Source organism: Bactrocera tryoni, chromosome 5, assembly GCF_016617805.1.
Source record: "Bactrocera tryoni isolate S06 chromosome 5, CSIRO_BtryS06_freeze2, whole genome shotgun sequence".
Taxonomy (NCBI): domain Eukaryota; kingdom Metazoa; phylum Arthropoda; class Insecta; order Diptera; family Tephritidae; genus Bactrocera; species Bactrocera tryoni.
This window is the reverse complement of record NC_052503.1, coordinates 48196989-48213107: the sequence shown is the minus strand read 5'-3', so window position 1 is coordinate 48213107 and position 16119 is coordinate 48196989. Positions and strand designations below refer to the sequence as shown.

Sequence of the window (16119 nt, the reverse complement as noted above, 5' to 3'; positions counted from 1 at the left end):
CCACAATACTCGTACTCCTAGAATAGTTTCGACAATTCCGTAGACGCGAATTCATTGGAAATTCGCGATTCGCATGCCACTTACTATCGTAATAGAATGCGGTTAAGTAGAGATAATACTTTCTTAGTAAATTTGTACTAGTCAAACCGAGTGGCTCATACTCGATTTATTAATAGTTTAATAGGTTATGGTGTCAAAGAATTCAATATTTGATGTGAGTAAAGATTCATATAATAAAGGAAGACATAGATTTTACACTTGTACTTATGTAAATTCTTATTATTATTCGTGGTCCTTTTAATTCTTCGTTTTTCCTGAGCTTGCTATAAGCTTGGCTATCTTTTATCTAGTTGATTTAGTTGCATAGTAGATACACTTGAAACGACTGACGTTCTTCTACAGTTGCTCTTAGATGTTACTCCATTCTGTTGACTTAAAAATTCTGCTCGATTCATTTACAACCTTATCTATATCATACCTGACGTCTAGCCGATAGCTCCTGGGGCGGCAAGCCAAGCAACATCAGTTGGTTTTATACCATGATCGTAAGGCCTAATGTCACTTATGAAGCGGTTGCTTAACCATCGAAGGCAACGCAAGCTTTGATAGGCCTTCAACTATCGAAGTTGCAAAGACTAGCCCGCGTCTGCGCTTCAGGGACAATGCGCATTTGCCTAACTGCAGCACATGAAGTCATGGTGGAGCTCACACCGCTGCATCTAGTGATCAAACAAACAGCGAAATTTACCATGCCGCTCATGACAGCAAAGCGTTTTGGCAAAGGGAAGAAAAAGGGAAGTATCGCTATACTCAAGCGGCACTAAAAACCATCTCAGTTTATGAAGTCAAATCGTTATTAGTGGAGGCTTGTATATGAGGGCAGAACCGCCTATCAGTTTGCTACTGGTAGCTGGTAAAGAGCTGGCCAACAAACTAGACCGATCTGCATTTCAGTGGGGATATATGATCAACCTATCCCGAGACAAATTTCGTCTCCTTCTCGCGCTCTATACGGCTACGGCTCAAGAAACACTTGTCCAACATGTGTTTAATTTCTGCCGGCAAACTGTCGGTTTTCGACATGGAACAGACAATTCCAGAACACTATATTCTACATTATCTAGCAATTTGTGGAAGCGGGCTCAAGGTTCTAGAATCCATCAAAGTGGACACCTCAATCGCGGCCAGCAAGTTCCTGGATTTATTCAGAGTGCTGGACCTTTGTGACCATATGTGATATAGGAAAGGGCACATAGATCATAAGTCGCAGTCCAAAACCTCAAATATTTTCATCTATCTATTATAGTACCTCCTACAATTGGTTCTACTTATGTACATAGGAATTCAGAACTTTTGCAGAATCGAAAAAGTTTTTTAGAAGTCAATCCACATTTATAAACTGCAATAATTTTATTGAATTTTGATCACGTTGGCGTTCTGTTTTTTAAACTCCGGAGACCAGTTAGATACAGAAAAGTGAGTATACATTCCAATAAAAAAAAAAACTCCGCTACGCCCTTGAGCTTAAGTCCTTGACCATGACCTTAGATTAGTTAAGGAATCCCTAACTACGCTATCAATAATAACATATCTTTATTATGACTGTCAACAGTGAAGGGGGAGTCAGGTGGCGTTGGCGACGACTGTTTCTTTGATGGCAGGAGATATTTCGTCTTGGCCTCGTTCAATACCAGACCGTTTTGTTTCGCTTCCCTACCCAGTCTGGGGAAAGCAGAACTGACGGCGCGGGTGTTGAGGCGAATGATATCAATAGCATCGACGTACGCCAGCTGCTGCACACAACCGTATTAGTTTTGCGGGGATACCAAATTCTGACATCGCGGAATAAAAGCAGCCCCTTTTCATACTGTCAAAAACAGCTTTGAAAACGATGAAGAAGTGGTGTGTGTCGTTCCTCTTTTCAAGGGTATTTTCCAAGATTTGGCGCAACGTGAAACTCTGCTCGGTAGCAGATTTCCAGGTCTGAAGCCACACTGATAAGATCCAAACAATTTGTTAACGGTGGGCTTTAATTCTAAGACAGTATGCTGCATAGAACCTTATATGCGATGTTGAGTAGGCTTATTCCACGATAAAGACCACTTAAATTCCAATCGTCGGGCATGCTTTCGTCTGACCATATTCTACAAAGATGCTGATGCATGCTCCTTATCAGATCGTCGCCGCTGTAATTGAATAGCTCTGCCGGAAATTTCAGTATAGAGCTTGACAAGCTTTTCATACTGAGGCATTTCGGCTTCTTTTTTTCTCTCAGCTCTCGGTATCTATCCCGCTGCGAACCGACTGTGGTATGTTAAAGGACTACGTTAGCGGTACAAAAGAATCCATTTCTCAAACCATCTTCTTACTAGAAATATTATGCCAAAATTTGTTTTGTTTAAGGTTTATACATTAAAGCTGTGATTTTGCTTGGTTGGAAAATACATCTTTCAGTGGAAAAGTATTGAGTGGTTCACAAATATGTTTTGTAGGATTAAATGACAATGAAATTATAATTGGCTTACGAATTCAGAATTGTAGGTAGACGTAATTCACTCCCTTCATTCTACTTCAATGCATTTGTACGACCATGAATTCTGCTCTATTTTTAGTCGTGAATAATGCACATCAATATGTGTTTGTTATGCTCTTTAATTAGGGAGTAAATTTCAGATTCACATTCCCATTGCATTAAAGGAAGGCAGTAAATGCAACTGGAATTTGGTGACTATCTCATAACTGTTCCGAAACGGTTGCATAGTGGGTTAGTCGAAACGTATATTTCTTCAGAAGCGCCGTGGTCGATCTTACTAATTGATTGATTGACTAAATTTACAATAAAGCTATCTATTATGCATATAACCAGGCAGGAACGTTTCTACAATCCTGAATGGTTAAGGAATTGCCAACAAATCAGTATATCTTATTTAAAGACGAATGCTTGGACTCTAGAGGAACTCGTGAAAGCGCAATTCCCTGGTAATCAGCAAACCGCAATGGGTGTACAACCAGAACTACTTGCGAATACAGCAGACCAATCCGGCCGCATAGTAAGTAAGAAGAATAATTTATATACCATTTAGAGCAACGGAGCTGGACGGGATTATGCCCATAATGAAGCAGCAGCTAAAGCAACCAAGGCTTGAATATACATATAATAAGGTCAGCATCCAACTATTCCACATACCGAGATGCTAGAAAGGAGTTAATGTGGTGGTTCTACCAAAACCCGTTAGAAGAACACATGATAACGCAAATTATTTTTGATCTGTAAGCGTCATCTCCTTCATGCTGAAGATTCTAGAAAGGACCAATTTTAACTTAGGGAACACTGGAAAAATTACATACGGAAATAACGAACTGCAAGGGCTCCTGCTCCTCGTGTTACCAGAATTAAGTCTCCGGTCAGACCACTTAGCCGAAACTTCTACCAGTTGTGCTTCGATACTGCTCTGAACTGGTGACCAGTGGTTGGACCTGGACCACCATTCACACAAAAAGCTAACCCTAATTCTGAGTTAAGCGCTTTCGTCACTTAAACAATTCACGTGTAAACGACCCTAGCTGTTCGGCATTCCCTAGTGGAGATCACATCGCTAACATCTAACCGTCCATCGGTCCGACCCGTACCACCCAGATCCCTAATGTCCGAGTACAACGGACATTCTGCAATAACATGCACCAAATTCTCAATTCGCGCCCACACGAACACCCAGACCTATCTGACAGGTGCATCTGATGCAGAAATGCGTTCAGAAGCACATTCCTCTTAATTGGAAAATCCAGACTCAGGCGAAATCTAAAGTCTGGGTTACCCTCATAAATCTAGATCTATAAATAGCGTATATAGACTTGGAGTTACTATAACGAGTCACTGGCGTTTTAAAGACCATCCGGCGCTAATTGAGCCAATGGTGGCAGGATTCGTACCTACTTACTTACTTAAGGATTTGCCATAATATCGCCTATATAAGAAAGAGACAGAAATAGTGAGGAAAACGCATTGTTGTTGTATGAAAAACCAGTGCCGTCTACTAAAGTTATAGCTCTGTACTAGTTTCGCCTTAAATCGCCTTACTGCATTACACAGCACAGAGCGCCTAATAGAGCGAAGTTTAAATCGTAAACGTGTATTCGTGTGTCGATAAGCGTGTGTTGGTAATGACTTCATGGTCATTTGATTACGGTGATGTAATAATGCAGTGTTCTGCGGAATCGTATGGCGGAAACACAGCTTACATGTGTTGTCTACATTCAGGCGTGGGCGCACTCATGCATGCACTACAATCGTATTTACCTACCTAAGTAATGCCATGAATGTGCAAAGTGCTGCATTACTGCAATATTTGCCTTTCGCGATTTTAAGGTTCGTTTAAGCCGTAGTAGTATGTGCATGTTTGTGTGTATCTGTTAAGTACAGGACGAAGCAACCCTGTGAGGAGTTGAGAGACAAATTACATCCGTTCTCGGACATTGTTTAAACAAGAAGAACTAAATTAAAGCGAATGGACTTATAATGTCGGTACAAGTTTGGTAGTTCTATGAATGTTCTTAGTTCAGGATCTCAAAAAAATAATTGATAGCTTTCGATTAATTATAAACATACAAAAACGGTTGTTATTCTGAGCTAGCCCGCGCTCTGATCATTGCGGTCGCATTATCTCTTTGTATACTGCTCAGGTGCCCAAAATTTGGCAGACCTTTATGTAATTGACTATTTCCCAAGCTCAATCACCACTATTCTGGAGCTTTTTCAGAAACCTGACGAAGTATTCTCATATTCGATCCAAAGTGGTAACTAGCAGCGCAAAGTAACAATAAAAAAGAAAAAGAAACTTCTGCAACATCAAAGAAGAAAAAAAGTCAACTTCGGCTGTACGGAATCTCGAAAATCTTCTTCTTCTTTGTCGGCTTACGCCGTTATAACCGAGTTAATAGCAGTGTGCGAGTCGTTTCTTCTTTTCGCTATATGGTGCCAATTCGAGATACCAAGTGCAGCTAGGTCCTTCTCCACCTGATCTCTCCAACGGAATGGAGGTCTACCTCTTCTTCTGCTTCCACCGGCGGATACCTCGAAAACCATCAAAGCTGGAGTGTTCTCCTTCAGGGAGGGAAGGATCTGAGGGACTAGTTTGCGTACATGCAGACAGACGGATATACCTAAATAGACTCAGCTCATAATGGTGATCATTTATATATATACATATATAAGCATTTTATGGATTATCGGAACTAAATATATGTACCTTGTTTAGAGTATAAATAGACAACTTCATACTCAGGCATTTATCATGAACGTGCGGAAGTCCAACACGATATCTAGTTTTTAATCTAACAAGTTCAAAGCCTCTGTAACTTCGAATATGAACCTTAGGCCTGAACGATATATTACAAAGTACTTCAACTTAATCCAAACTTCTTAGATCCGAGTTTATCTTAGAAGATAAATTGAATTGGTACCACAATATTATAAGTCGGTCTAGTGAGTTTTCGAAACTTTCAGGGAAGCTCAAAAAAACTTTGAGGGGATGTGCTTAAAGGATGGTTCTCAACTTCAAGCTTCAAACATATTGAGAGCCAATTCAAAAGAAAAGCCGCCGCATATCGCTAATACGACTAAAGTTGCTTTCAAATAGCGGGTTTCAACTTTAGTCAGGCAAAAGCTGGAGAGTGAAGCAGAAGTGTCTAGTTGTTTCCAGCTAATCTTACTCGTTGCACCTTTGTCAAGATTTGTAAGTGCCAATAGGACATTCTCCACTTGGTACACCTTCCATTGGGACGATGTGAGGTTTGCTAAGAGCTAACTGTCCACTGGTCACTCCCTTTCACATTCCACTCTGAACCAGAAAGCTTTCGCATTCCACAAGTGATGGCTGGTGGCCAATGCTTCTGAGCTCGTGCGAGGCCTATAGATCCAGCGCCTGAATACACGAGTACGGTCTCCTGCATGTTGCCATTTGTATGGAATTTAAGGCTATTTGTATGGAATTTAATCGGAGACAAGTTTAATATGGAAGTATCTTGCTGCTACTGCAACAGCGAGCTCAAGTTCTTTATAAGGGGAAGGGATATATACCTCCCCAAAAGAAATCGTACTTTTGAGAAGTACATCTGCTGCTACTTTGATGGTTGCCAGTGGGTTACCGAAGCTGTCAAGTCATCTGCGACTGATGTGCTCAGTATATAGTAATCCTACATCAGCGACGTGTATACTCTAGCACCAAACTCTCTGATGGAGCGCCATCTTAATTCAGCTAAATGTAAGCAAATCAGACTATATTCTCCCAACTGTTAGATTTCAATAGTTACTTTCGGGTTAGAACTCTCTCTAGACGTGAAAGAAGAAGAGGTATAGTAGGGGAGGCGGGTTTTACCTCTACTTCCTTACTCACAGGAATATTTTGGCAGCGAAACGGCAGCTGCCACTGCTGCGTCAGAGAGGCTGCACTTTGCAAACTAAAACAAGAGTTGCTTGAGAGCTCCCAATAGAAGACTACCATGAAGATTGGAACTTCCCCTTGAGGCTCGATGAAAAAGCTTATGTAAGGTAATACTTTAAATTTTTTTTTACCTCACAGGGTTTGCACCAATTGTGAAGTAAGGGTCAACTTGTAGTGTAATCGTGTTCCGTAAACCCATAAAGCGGCATGTGTGAGTGGATGTGCGTTGCATCCAAATGAGCACATTGGTATTAAACTCGCCCACGCAGCTTGGCATTTGGAAGTCATCAGCAGTAAATTTTTCTGCAAATTGCGGAAATTAAAAGGCAGGACATCCAGACGCGCTTGCTTGTGCGTGAATTTGCCCGAATGAGTGTGTGTGTGTGTCAGCGTAAATTTAACCAACAAAAGGCTGTAACTTCGTAGCCTCATTCTCCCCACGCTAGCAGACATTAAGAGCGCTTGATGTGAGCATGGAGCTCTCACACGCTTAGCATAACCTGGTTTTCGACGTGTTCGCAGCCAGCGATGCACCGCTGGCCATTTCCCAGTTGTTAGTTAGTCATTTCGGTTTGGTTGGCATTCACTCACCTGATACTTGAGTGTCTGCTTGTAGTAGGGCTCGGCTGAGTGCCTTACCACGCGCGTCTTTTTCTTGTGCCGCAGCCGATCGCCATCCTTGATGTAGCATTTCACATATGTATCCGGCGGTGTCTCGCAATCCTCGGGCACAATGTTACGTGCGCAAATCACCTGCAATTAGAAAGAGAGGGGGAAGTAGAAAAATTGGCATTCGAAGCGTGTATGAAAGGGCAGATGAGTACAGAATGGGTGAAGGTAAAAAAGGCGAGAGTAATAAAATGCAACGGTAAAATGGCTACTAATGACCACGTTCTTTATGCACACACTGTTATCTGAAAGGATGCACATGTGTTTTGGCGCATAGTTAGCTGTTGTTGCATGTGGCATGTATGGTTAATTGAGCGTGAAATGGCGCGCAAATTTTCGTTAATTTTACGCGACCTCCACGCGCTCGCTCTACGTCAACGTTGTGGGAGAGTTGCAATAGCAAATGAGTGTAGTTTTGTATTTAAGCTGTCATTTAGTTTTCAAAGCCCTCCTTCAATGGTTAAATTACACTTGCAACACAAGAACTAAAGCCATTCAACTCTATTGGCTCTTGAAAAGTTTCAAGAAGATCTGACGCTTTCGAGCCAAATTTTGTTCTGCGATGAGCAACCTGAAGAGATTCAAGAATTGCCATTTATTCTCGGCGACATTTGGTTTCAACAAGACGGCACCACTTCCCACACATCGCACCTATCAATGGATTTATTGAGAGAATATTTCGGTGAGCAGGCAATTTCGATTTTGGGACGATTGCTCGTGTGATATCACATCGTTAGATTTTTCCTGTGTGTATATGTGAAGTCTAAAGTCTATGCGAACAACATTGTTTCGATTTAGGCCTTGGAGCAAAACATCTCTCGTATCATTCGCCAGATACCAATCGAAATGCTCGAACCAAAATTCGAAAATTGGTCTCAATGGGTAGAGCATTTGAGACGTAGCCGCGGCCAACATTTGAAAGAGATACTATTTCAAAAATAAGTGCCAAAAAATGTGCTTTCGAATCTCATCCGTCATTAAATTTGAAGTTTCTGTGTTTTTCTTTGTTTAAAGTAGGGAACCTCGAATGGATCAACTTTTAGGTTACATTATGAAACCTTACAATTGTTCAATGTACCACATAAACTATGATGTCGAATGTTTGAAAATCTGTATTTTTGGTATATGGAAACTAGGATTAATATTGCCCTGATGTCTTTTATTTTAGGAAGAACTTTTATTAGAAAGAGATTTTTTGGGAATATCGTGAAGATTTCTTACATATTGGCCAATAGATGCTCTAAAGTCAACTGGAAGTTCGAAAATATTTGTGTTAGGTATATGTTTACTCAGGGAAGTATTGACCCTATTTTAGCCATTTTTGCGCAAGAGCTGTTTTCATAAAAATACCTTCCCCGAATTTTACTATTAGAACTCATGGTTTGGCCGGTAAGTTCGGAAAAAGATCAATCATATGTATTGGTGGCCAAATATCTGTCGCTTGGGTTCTTGAAAATATACTATATAGTCTGACTTCTACACTTTTCATTGATGTTTGTATGTATGCTGTGAAGCGAAATAATCAGATGGAATTTAAAAGTCTGTTGTGTGGGTAGTAGGCGTGCTTGTGAACCGATTTTCATAGTATAAGATAGCAATGTTTGGGTAACTTCACACCTTGAATTTGGTTGAAATTTGCAGTTCGTATCGTATAAAGCCCTTCCTTACAATCATTGTTCTGAAAATTAATGCTTACGGCTTATTCTTTCTGTGAGTTATCGTATTTTTTGTCATTCTAAACATAACCGTTATACATAAAAAGGTTTTTACTGTGTATGAGGAAGGGCTCAAAAGGACTTCGGCTCACAAAGTTTGGCTGAGTTAACGGTTTGAATGATATGTTTGCCATGGCCAAGGAAGATATGTAGCAAGTCTCATCAAGATAACTGAATTTTCGCTCAAGTTATCGCTTGCATGGTCAGACAAACAAACGGTACGGACATTCACATTGATTTCAATTCGTAGAGTATAAAGCAAATATATCATAATTCATTATGGAATCCTATTTCAACAGATATTGTCCCATTATGGTAAGTATAGCTGTCAGTGAATCATTAGTGTTTAGTATATGCTTGTCTTGTTGAAGTACATATTGCTCATTCGGCAATTTTTACGATGAGTGAAATTATTCTGAAACGTTTAGAATGCTTTAAAAGGCTTTCGGTGTAACTGTTTGTCGCAAGCAAGTGTTTCTGATTGGTTCAAATTTTTCAAAGTCGAAAACGTATTGACGATGAACCACGTCCATAACGATCATCAATATGAACTGGTGATCAACGTGTCATTAAAATAATGGAACTAGTGTTCGATAATCGGCAATTATCATTCAGGGACCTTACTAGCTTCGTTGGAATATCGGAAGTATCAGTGAAAACTATTTTGATATATCATTTGGCTCTAAGAAAAGTGAAAGCACGATTGGTTCCAAAAACACTAATTTTGTTTTCGAAATATAGCGTCGCGTTAACGTCTGTGTAACAATGATTCCGGACTATCAGGATGTCATGAAACGTTTTACTACTGGCGCTTAGTCTTGAATCTATGCCCAAAAAAAAACACGTTAAAACAGGTCAAAAAACAAAGGTTATGATGAGAGTTTTCTTCGAGGTGTGATGCACTCCGTATACCTTCTGATCGGCCAAACAGTCAACATAACGTACTATTTGAGTGTTATGCGACTTTTGCGTGAATCTTTTCGTGAAAAGAGAAGGGAATTGTGGGCCGAAAACTCTTGGTCTTGCATCACGATAATGCATCGTCGTGCCGCAACCATATATTTATACATTAAAGATAATAAAAGTATGTAAGTTCTTCGATTTATTCCAAGGCTTCGAAAAGTGTCTAATAAATTTTGATATTTTTATTCTTGACACCAAATACGATATAAACTTAAACTAGAAGAGAATGCTCAAAAAGTATTCATTTAAGTCGCGCCTTCATGAATGCATACTCACCTCCACCTCCACGGTGCCTTTGATTTTGGCAAATGCCATTTTCAGCTCACCATGGCGCACGGTTGTCAGCCGGTAACCTTTTGGATGTATTTGCCCTGGACCCATTTTCAGGCCATAGTCCGTATCAATACCCGCTGTGGCGACTGTGGTCACAGTCGTGGACGTTAAACTACTCATGCTGTCCGCATGACTGCCGTGACTCAAATTCTTGGCACTGACATGGTGCGGTGCGATACTCTGTTTGCGCAACATGGACGGGCTTTCGTTGCTGCTGACACTATACATGCTACCTTTGCGCAACAGCGCCGACTCAGCCTCGTGGCCAGCCGCTCTAACGCCGACATAAACACTACCCTTCCGCTGCGGCGAACCGCTACTGCCGACACTATTGGTGTCGCGTTCTGTCGCGGTGTGCGCATAAACGCTGCCTTTGCGCTGCAGCAACGCTGTCGGTCCGTGCGTATTTTCGCCCGCCTTTAAATTAATCATGCTGCCCTTACGCAACTGCTTGGGGCTGTCGGCACCTACACTCAACAAACTACCGCTGCCACTTTGCCCCTGCATGGCTACATTCGTGGCGGAGGAGGCTTGTTTCAGCATGGACAACGCCTGCTTGGCACTCTGTGGACGCAGATTGCTGCCCGAGCCCTTCCAGCGTGGCGTAAACTGCTTGCCTTCGTCATCCGAGGGTGGACTGGTCGTTGCATTACCGATACCCACCGGCAGCTGCTGCTGCAAGTGTTGTTGATGCTGCGCCTGTAGTTGTTGTAGCTGTTGCTGTTGTTGCTGCTGCTGCTGCGCGATGTCAAGTATGGAGCCCTTGCGACTGCTCGGATTACTCGGCAAGGCCACACGACTAGCGCCTGCTCAAGCGGTGGGGTTGAGCGCGTTGCAAAATATTGAACGAGAAATGCAGACATTAGTAATATACATACATATAGTGTTTAGGGGGCGGGCGGTGGAAATAGTTAAATGCGCGGCACTCAAAGAGGTACAGCGGAAAGTGTACACCAGTTGGTTGGCTCGCAAACTTTAACGCAAAACTACTCGTGAACTCAAGTGTACTCTGTCGTGGAACAATTGCGCTGCTCATATTCCACTTATGTAGACACTTGTGTATGTGTAGATGTGTGTGTGGCTAGTTTTACTGTTACTAAATTTTAACCGTTAAACTATAAAATCGCCCAAATTTGAACGTTTAAATTGAGAACTCAAAATAACTTCTTTTTTTAAATTCATGCCGAGTGGAAAAACGTAGAGGTAAAAGAGAGTAAAATTTTAATACAATCGTACAAGATAGAAACCAAAATCTAAGAGAGAGATTTGTGTACTGTGAGTATATTGGTCATGCAAAGCAACGAACAACATGCAATATATTTTATCTCAATATTTTCATGCAAAAAAGTTATACTAATAACCAATACCTGATCATATCATTAAAACCTGTTCTTAAACTATATTAATAACCAATATTTTCCTTAATCTATGTATATTTTTATAGCTTATTTTAATACTATGGTTAAGAAGTGGCTTAGTTGTGTTTGCAATTTTTAAGCATCTTTATACTCCAGGGTATATTAAGTTTGCCTTTAAGTTGGTTACACCCAGAGGGAGACGTGGGAGATTCCATGAACTATTTATGGTATATAAGTGATCTACGAGGACGAAGTCATGTGTAGAAGTTCACACAAGTGAGGCAAGTTCTTTGATCGCCATTCACTTGGGAGTGGCCAAAAACGATTCTTTAACATATGGCTCAAGCATCTCACGACTTCCGGTCTTTGACCAAGTATCCTCTGGGTAGCCTAAGAACATCCGTTCGAAGGCGAGCTAAAGTGAGAAGGCGAAACATCCCCTACAAAGGGTTGTGCGCTGGGTTTGGGACCCGCCATGTAAAAAACTCTACCAATGAAAAACTACCAACAGCCTCGGAAGGACCTCTCTCGATGAACAAAGACCAAATTCAACAAGTCACTTATCATCCCCGTCCTGCTATATGGTACGTGCAGAGGCTTGGAGGATGACATAAACTGATGAGTCGACGTTGCGAGTTTTCGAGAGAAAAGTTCTGCGAAAGATTTATGGTCCTTTGCGCATTGGCCACAGCGAATATCGCATTCGATGGAACGATGAGCTGTATGAGATATATGATGACATTGACATAGTTCAGTGAATTAAAAGACAGCGGCTACGCTGGCTAGCTGATGTTATCCGAATGGACGAAAACACTTCAGCTCTGAAAGTATTCGACGCAGTACCCGCCGGGGGAAGCAGAGGAAGAGGAAAACCTCCACTCCGTTGGAAGGACCAGGTGGAGAAGGACCTGCCTACGCTTGCGAATATCAATTGGCGCTAAGTAGCGAAGAAAGGAAGAAACGACTGGCGCGCTGTTGTTAGCTCGGCTATAATCAGCGTGAGCGGTGTCTGTACGCCAATTAAAGAATTAAAATATAAGTGATCCAAATCTTGGAAAAGACCCGTTAAAAGAGAATCGACACACACCACCTCTTCGCCAGTACACCACCTAACAAATGGGTTTGGTAGTGAACGAGGGCAAGACGAAATATCACCTGTCGTCAAACAAACAGTCGTCGTACTCGTGACTCGGCTCCGAAGTCACTCTTGATAGTCATAACTTCGAAGTTGTAAAGAATTTCGTCTATCTTTTAACCAGTATTAACACCAATAACAATGTCAGCCATTAAATCTAACACAGAATAACTCTGGCCAACAGGTTATTTACTTTGGACTGAGTAGGCAAACTAGAAGTAAAGTTCTCTCTCGATGAACAAAGACCAAATTCAACAAGTCACTTATCATCCCTGTCCTACTATATGGTGCATGCAGAGGCATGTACGATGACAACATCTGATGAATCGACTTTACGAGTTTTCGAGAAAAAGGTTGAACGGAAGACTTACGGTTCTTTGTCTGGTGCTTAATGATGCTTCATTACAAATCAAGAAACTTTCAATTTTCCAGTTTAGATGTTTGAAAAGTGGATGCTTAATAGAAGAATCGTTTCATACCAGTTAAGCAATGGGACAAAAACCAATCTCACTCTGCAGCCAACTGATGGTTGTTTTAAAATTCCGTATTGAAGTACAGTTTGTGCAAGAACTGAAGCCACCGAAAGTTCCAAGAAGGTCCGAAGTTTTCGAGTCCAATATTGTTCAGCGATGAGGCTCACTTCTGGCTTAATGGGTATGTAAATAAGCAAAATTACCGCATTTGAGACGAAGAGCAATTTGAAAATAATGAAATGAAATATTTTGGTGTGGTGGAATCACCGGTCCATATTCCTTCAAACTGACTGATGACTCTGAGAACGTAACCGTCACTGGCATCCGTGGTCGCCCCATGATAATCGACTTTTTGATGTCTGCATTGAAGATCATAATCCCGACGACATTTGGTTTCTACAAGTCGCATCAATCAATGGATTTATTGAGAGAACTCATCGATGAGCAAATAGTTTCATGTTTTGGGCTGGTCGTTTGGCCAGCAAGATCGCGTGATATCACAACTTGAGACTTTTTCCTGTGGGGATATGTAAAGTCTAAAGTCTATGCGGAAAATCTCTCTTCTCTCTAAGGAAACCATTACGCGTGTCATTCGCTAGTTACCAGTCGAAATGCTCGAACGAGTCATGGAAAATTGGAATGAACTGATGGAGTATTTGAGAAGTAGCTGGGACTAAAATCTTAAAGAGATAATTTTCGAAAAATTTCGAATGATTATAATCATTACCCGTTTCTTTAAAAAAGGGAATCTTGAAGTCGGTAGCTATAAGTACTATATATTGTACAAATATGTTTTGTGAAAGTTTACGAACGCCCCTTATTATCCCTAAGAGTATCGCTCGGAATAAATATTCTAACAGATATTCATACATACAACCTTGCGTGTCAATACTGTTCTTTTCCATTCATATTTGAGCGATTTGTGACCTATTTTGATGGGGTAATTATTCGACTGATCTTTTGTTCGGAATCAAGTGACTAATCTCACAGTACGAATTACTTTCCGCTTCGTACTCATTAATAGTGGTAGTGGTATGTTTTACTATTATCAAGGCTACCATTCCACTCGGGACATAGCCGTTTGGTGTCGAAGGAAATGATATTGCGAATTTGTAGATTCAATTAGATAAGTAAATAAATTGGTGACGAGTGTATTTTTAGATGCGTGGGTTTTAATGAGGCAAATCCCTTTTGCTGGTTGCTCTATTTGACAGCTGTGTTTTGATTTGTGCTTCCTTTAGTTTGCCATTTCATAATGAATATATCTATTCTGGAACAACGTTTGTACATCGCTCCCATTAAATAATGGTTCGATCCTCGCTGTGTCCAATATTCCCGCCCAGCAGAGTCGGTAATTCGCCAATAGCTGAGAGGTTGACTTTGCTAAGTGCAAGTAGTTCGGAGGTCTTCTTACGGTTCACTTTGGGCTTGAAGGATCTCGTAGTCACACAAGTACAGGTCGCTGACCAGCGGTTGCCAAACTCATTGGAAATCCATGAGTCCAGCGCTAGAGTCCAAACCAATGGGAATTATCGGCTAATCTCGAAGTAAATGACGTTAAGACGGATTTGGTACTTACAAAGAGGTACAAGATTGCAACATGGAAACTCTCGAGGTTCAACAGGGTACAGTTAACTAATAACAATTCTACCAAGCAACTGTGAGTAATTTTGAACTGACGTGGAAACTCTGTGTAGGAGAGGGCGAGAAAAGCTAAAGGTACACTTTGCGCAAGTGAAAGGATGCTGAGAACATTCTGGCAGCTGTCCTTTATGCCATGGTGTTACATATCGATAGTCAAGTCAATCTTACTTTAGGTACTTTAGTGTGTTAGATTGCGGCCAGTAAAATACCATAAAGAAAATAGTTGCAACGAATACAACGGCTCTCTGCTCTCACATAACAGAAGCACCAAGAACCATCTCAATGGCTGCACTTGAAAGGTTACTTGAAAGTTGCTCAATGTGCCACAAATTAACTTTGTAGAAGAAATCTCAACAGCAAAATCAAGTGCAATATTGATCTTCCAAAAAAACCTTCGAACATAGCTCGATAAGCAGGGGGTCGGTGGCTACAATATATTACATAACCTCTAGCCTTATCTGGGAGTGAAGGTTTTAAGTCACACTGAAAGAGGAAGGATGACGCAGGGGCACGCGAACCACAAGCGTATGTACACATACAGTTCAAAAATTACTGATGGAGTGAGCATCGGGATCTATTGCACCGAGTTAGATCACAGGCAAACCTTCAAGCTGCCGGAATATTGTAGTATCATTGGAGAAATGAAATTTCTTAGAGAGGGAATCGCTTAGTGCCTTGCAGTGGAAGGAAAACATACAAGCTTTCTACTCACATGGTATCGAAAAGACTGCAAGACGGTTGTTGGCCTAGGCATAGGCCTCAACTGACTGGAGCGGAGTTAAGTAACTCATAGTATATATTAACTCATAATAAATTTTGCATCTAAATATTTGTATTAACTATATTTTCAATTTCAAACAATTTGCGCCCACAAGCCATATAATTGCAGAAAAGGCTTATACAAATTACATACCTAACAATTGTGCGTGTGTAGTTATTTTATGTAATTCCTCGCATGTTGACATACTATACATTAATAATTTACCATAAACCTCTTTTAGGATATTTCTCCGAAATAATGCGAATTGATTGCAGAATGACCGCAATGCAATTACGAGTATCAATGCAGCACTTGGCAGTCGAGAGACGCAGAGACAACATCAGCAGCTGTGGCAACCGAGAAGTCTTGCGGCTATTGTTATTATCAAATGTTCAGTTGTTAATAACCACAAACAACTTAAGAAGCAATCAATTTGAATTGACAGTAAACAGGAAGTAATATCAACACTGTATTAATATATATGTAAATATATATATTATATAGCAAATGTATATGAAAGTTAATGATTACATATATACGTTCATGTTAGTGGGCACTGCAATTGAAATTTACAAATTTATTGCTGGTTTTGTTGACAAGCAAGGCATAAAATAAGAAATTCATTTCAT

The 16119-nt window shown here is 40.8% G+C and overlaps 1 protein-coding gene across 2 annotated transcripts in view; it reads right to left on the bottom strand.

Moving 5' to 3' along the window:
- Positions 1-16119, bottom strand: part of LOC120779062 (regulating synaptic membrane exocytosis protein 2) — a 414623-nt gene that overhangs the window by 6719 nt on the left and 391785 nt on the right. For both annotated transcript variants that reach the window (XM_040111195.1, XM_040111196.1), the window contains exons 16-17: positions 10064-10926; positions 7032-7193 (exon numbers count right to left, since the gene is read on the bottom strand). In XM_040111195.1, the coding sequence (XP_039967129.1) occupies positions 7032-7193; positions 10064-10926 (1025 nt within the window). The remainder of the gene's footprint in view (positions 1-7031; positions 7194-10063; positions 10927-16119) is intronic.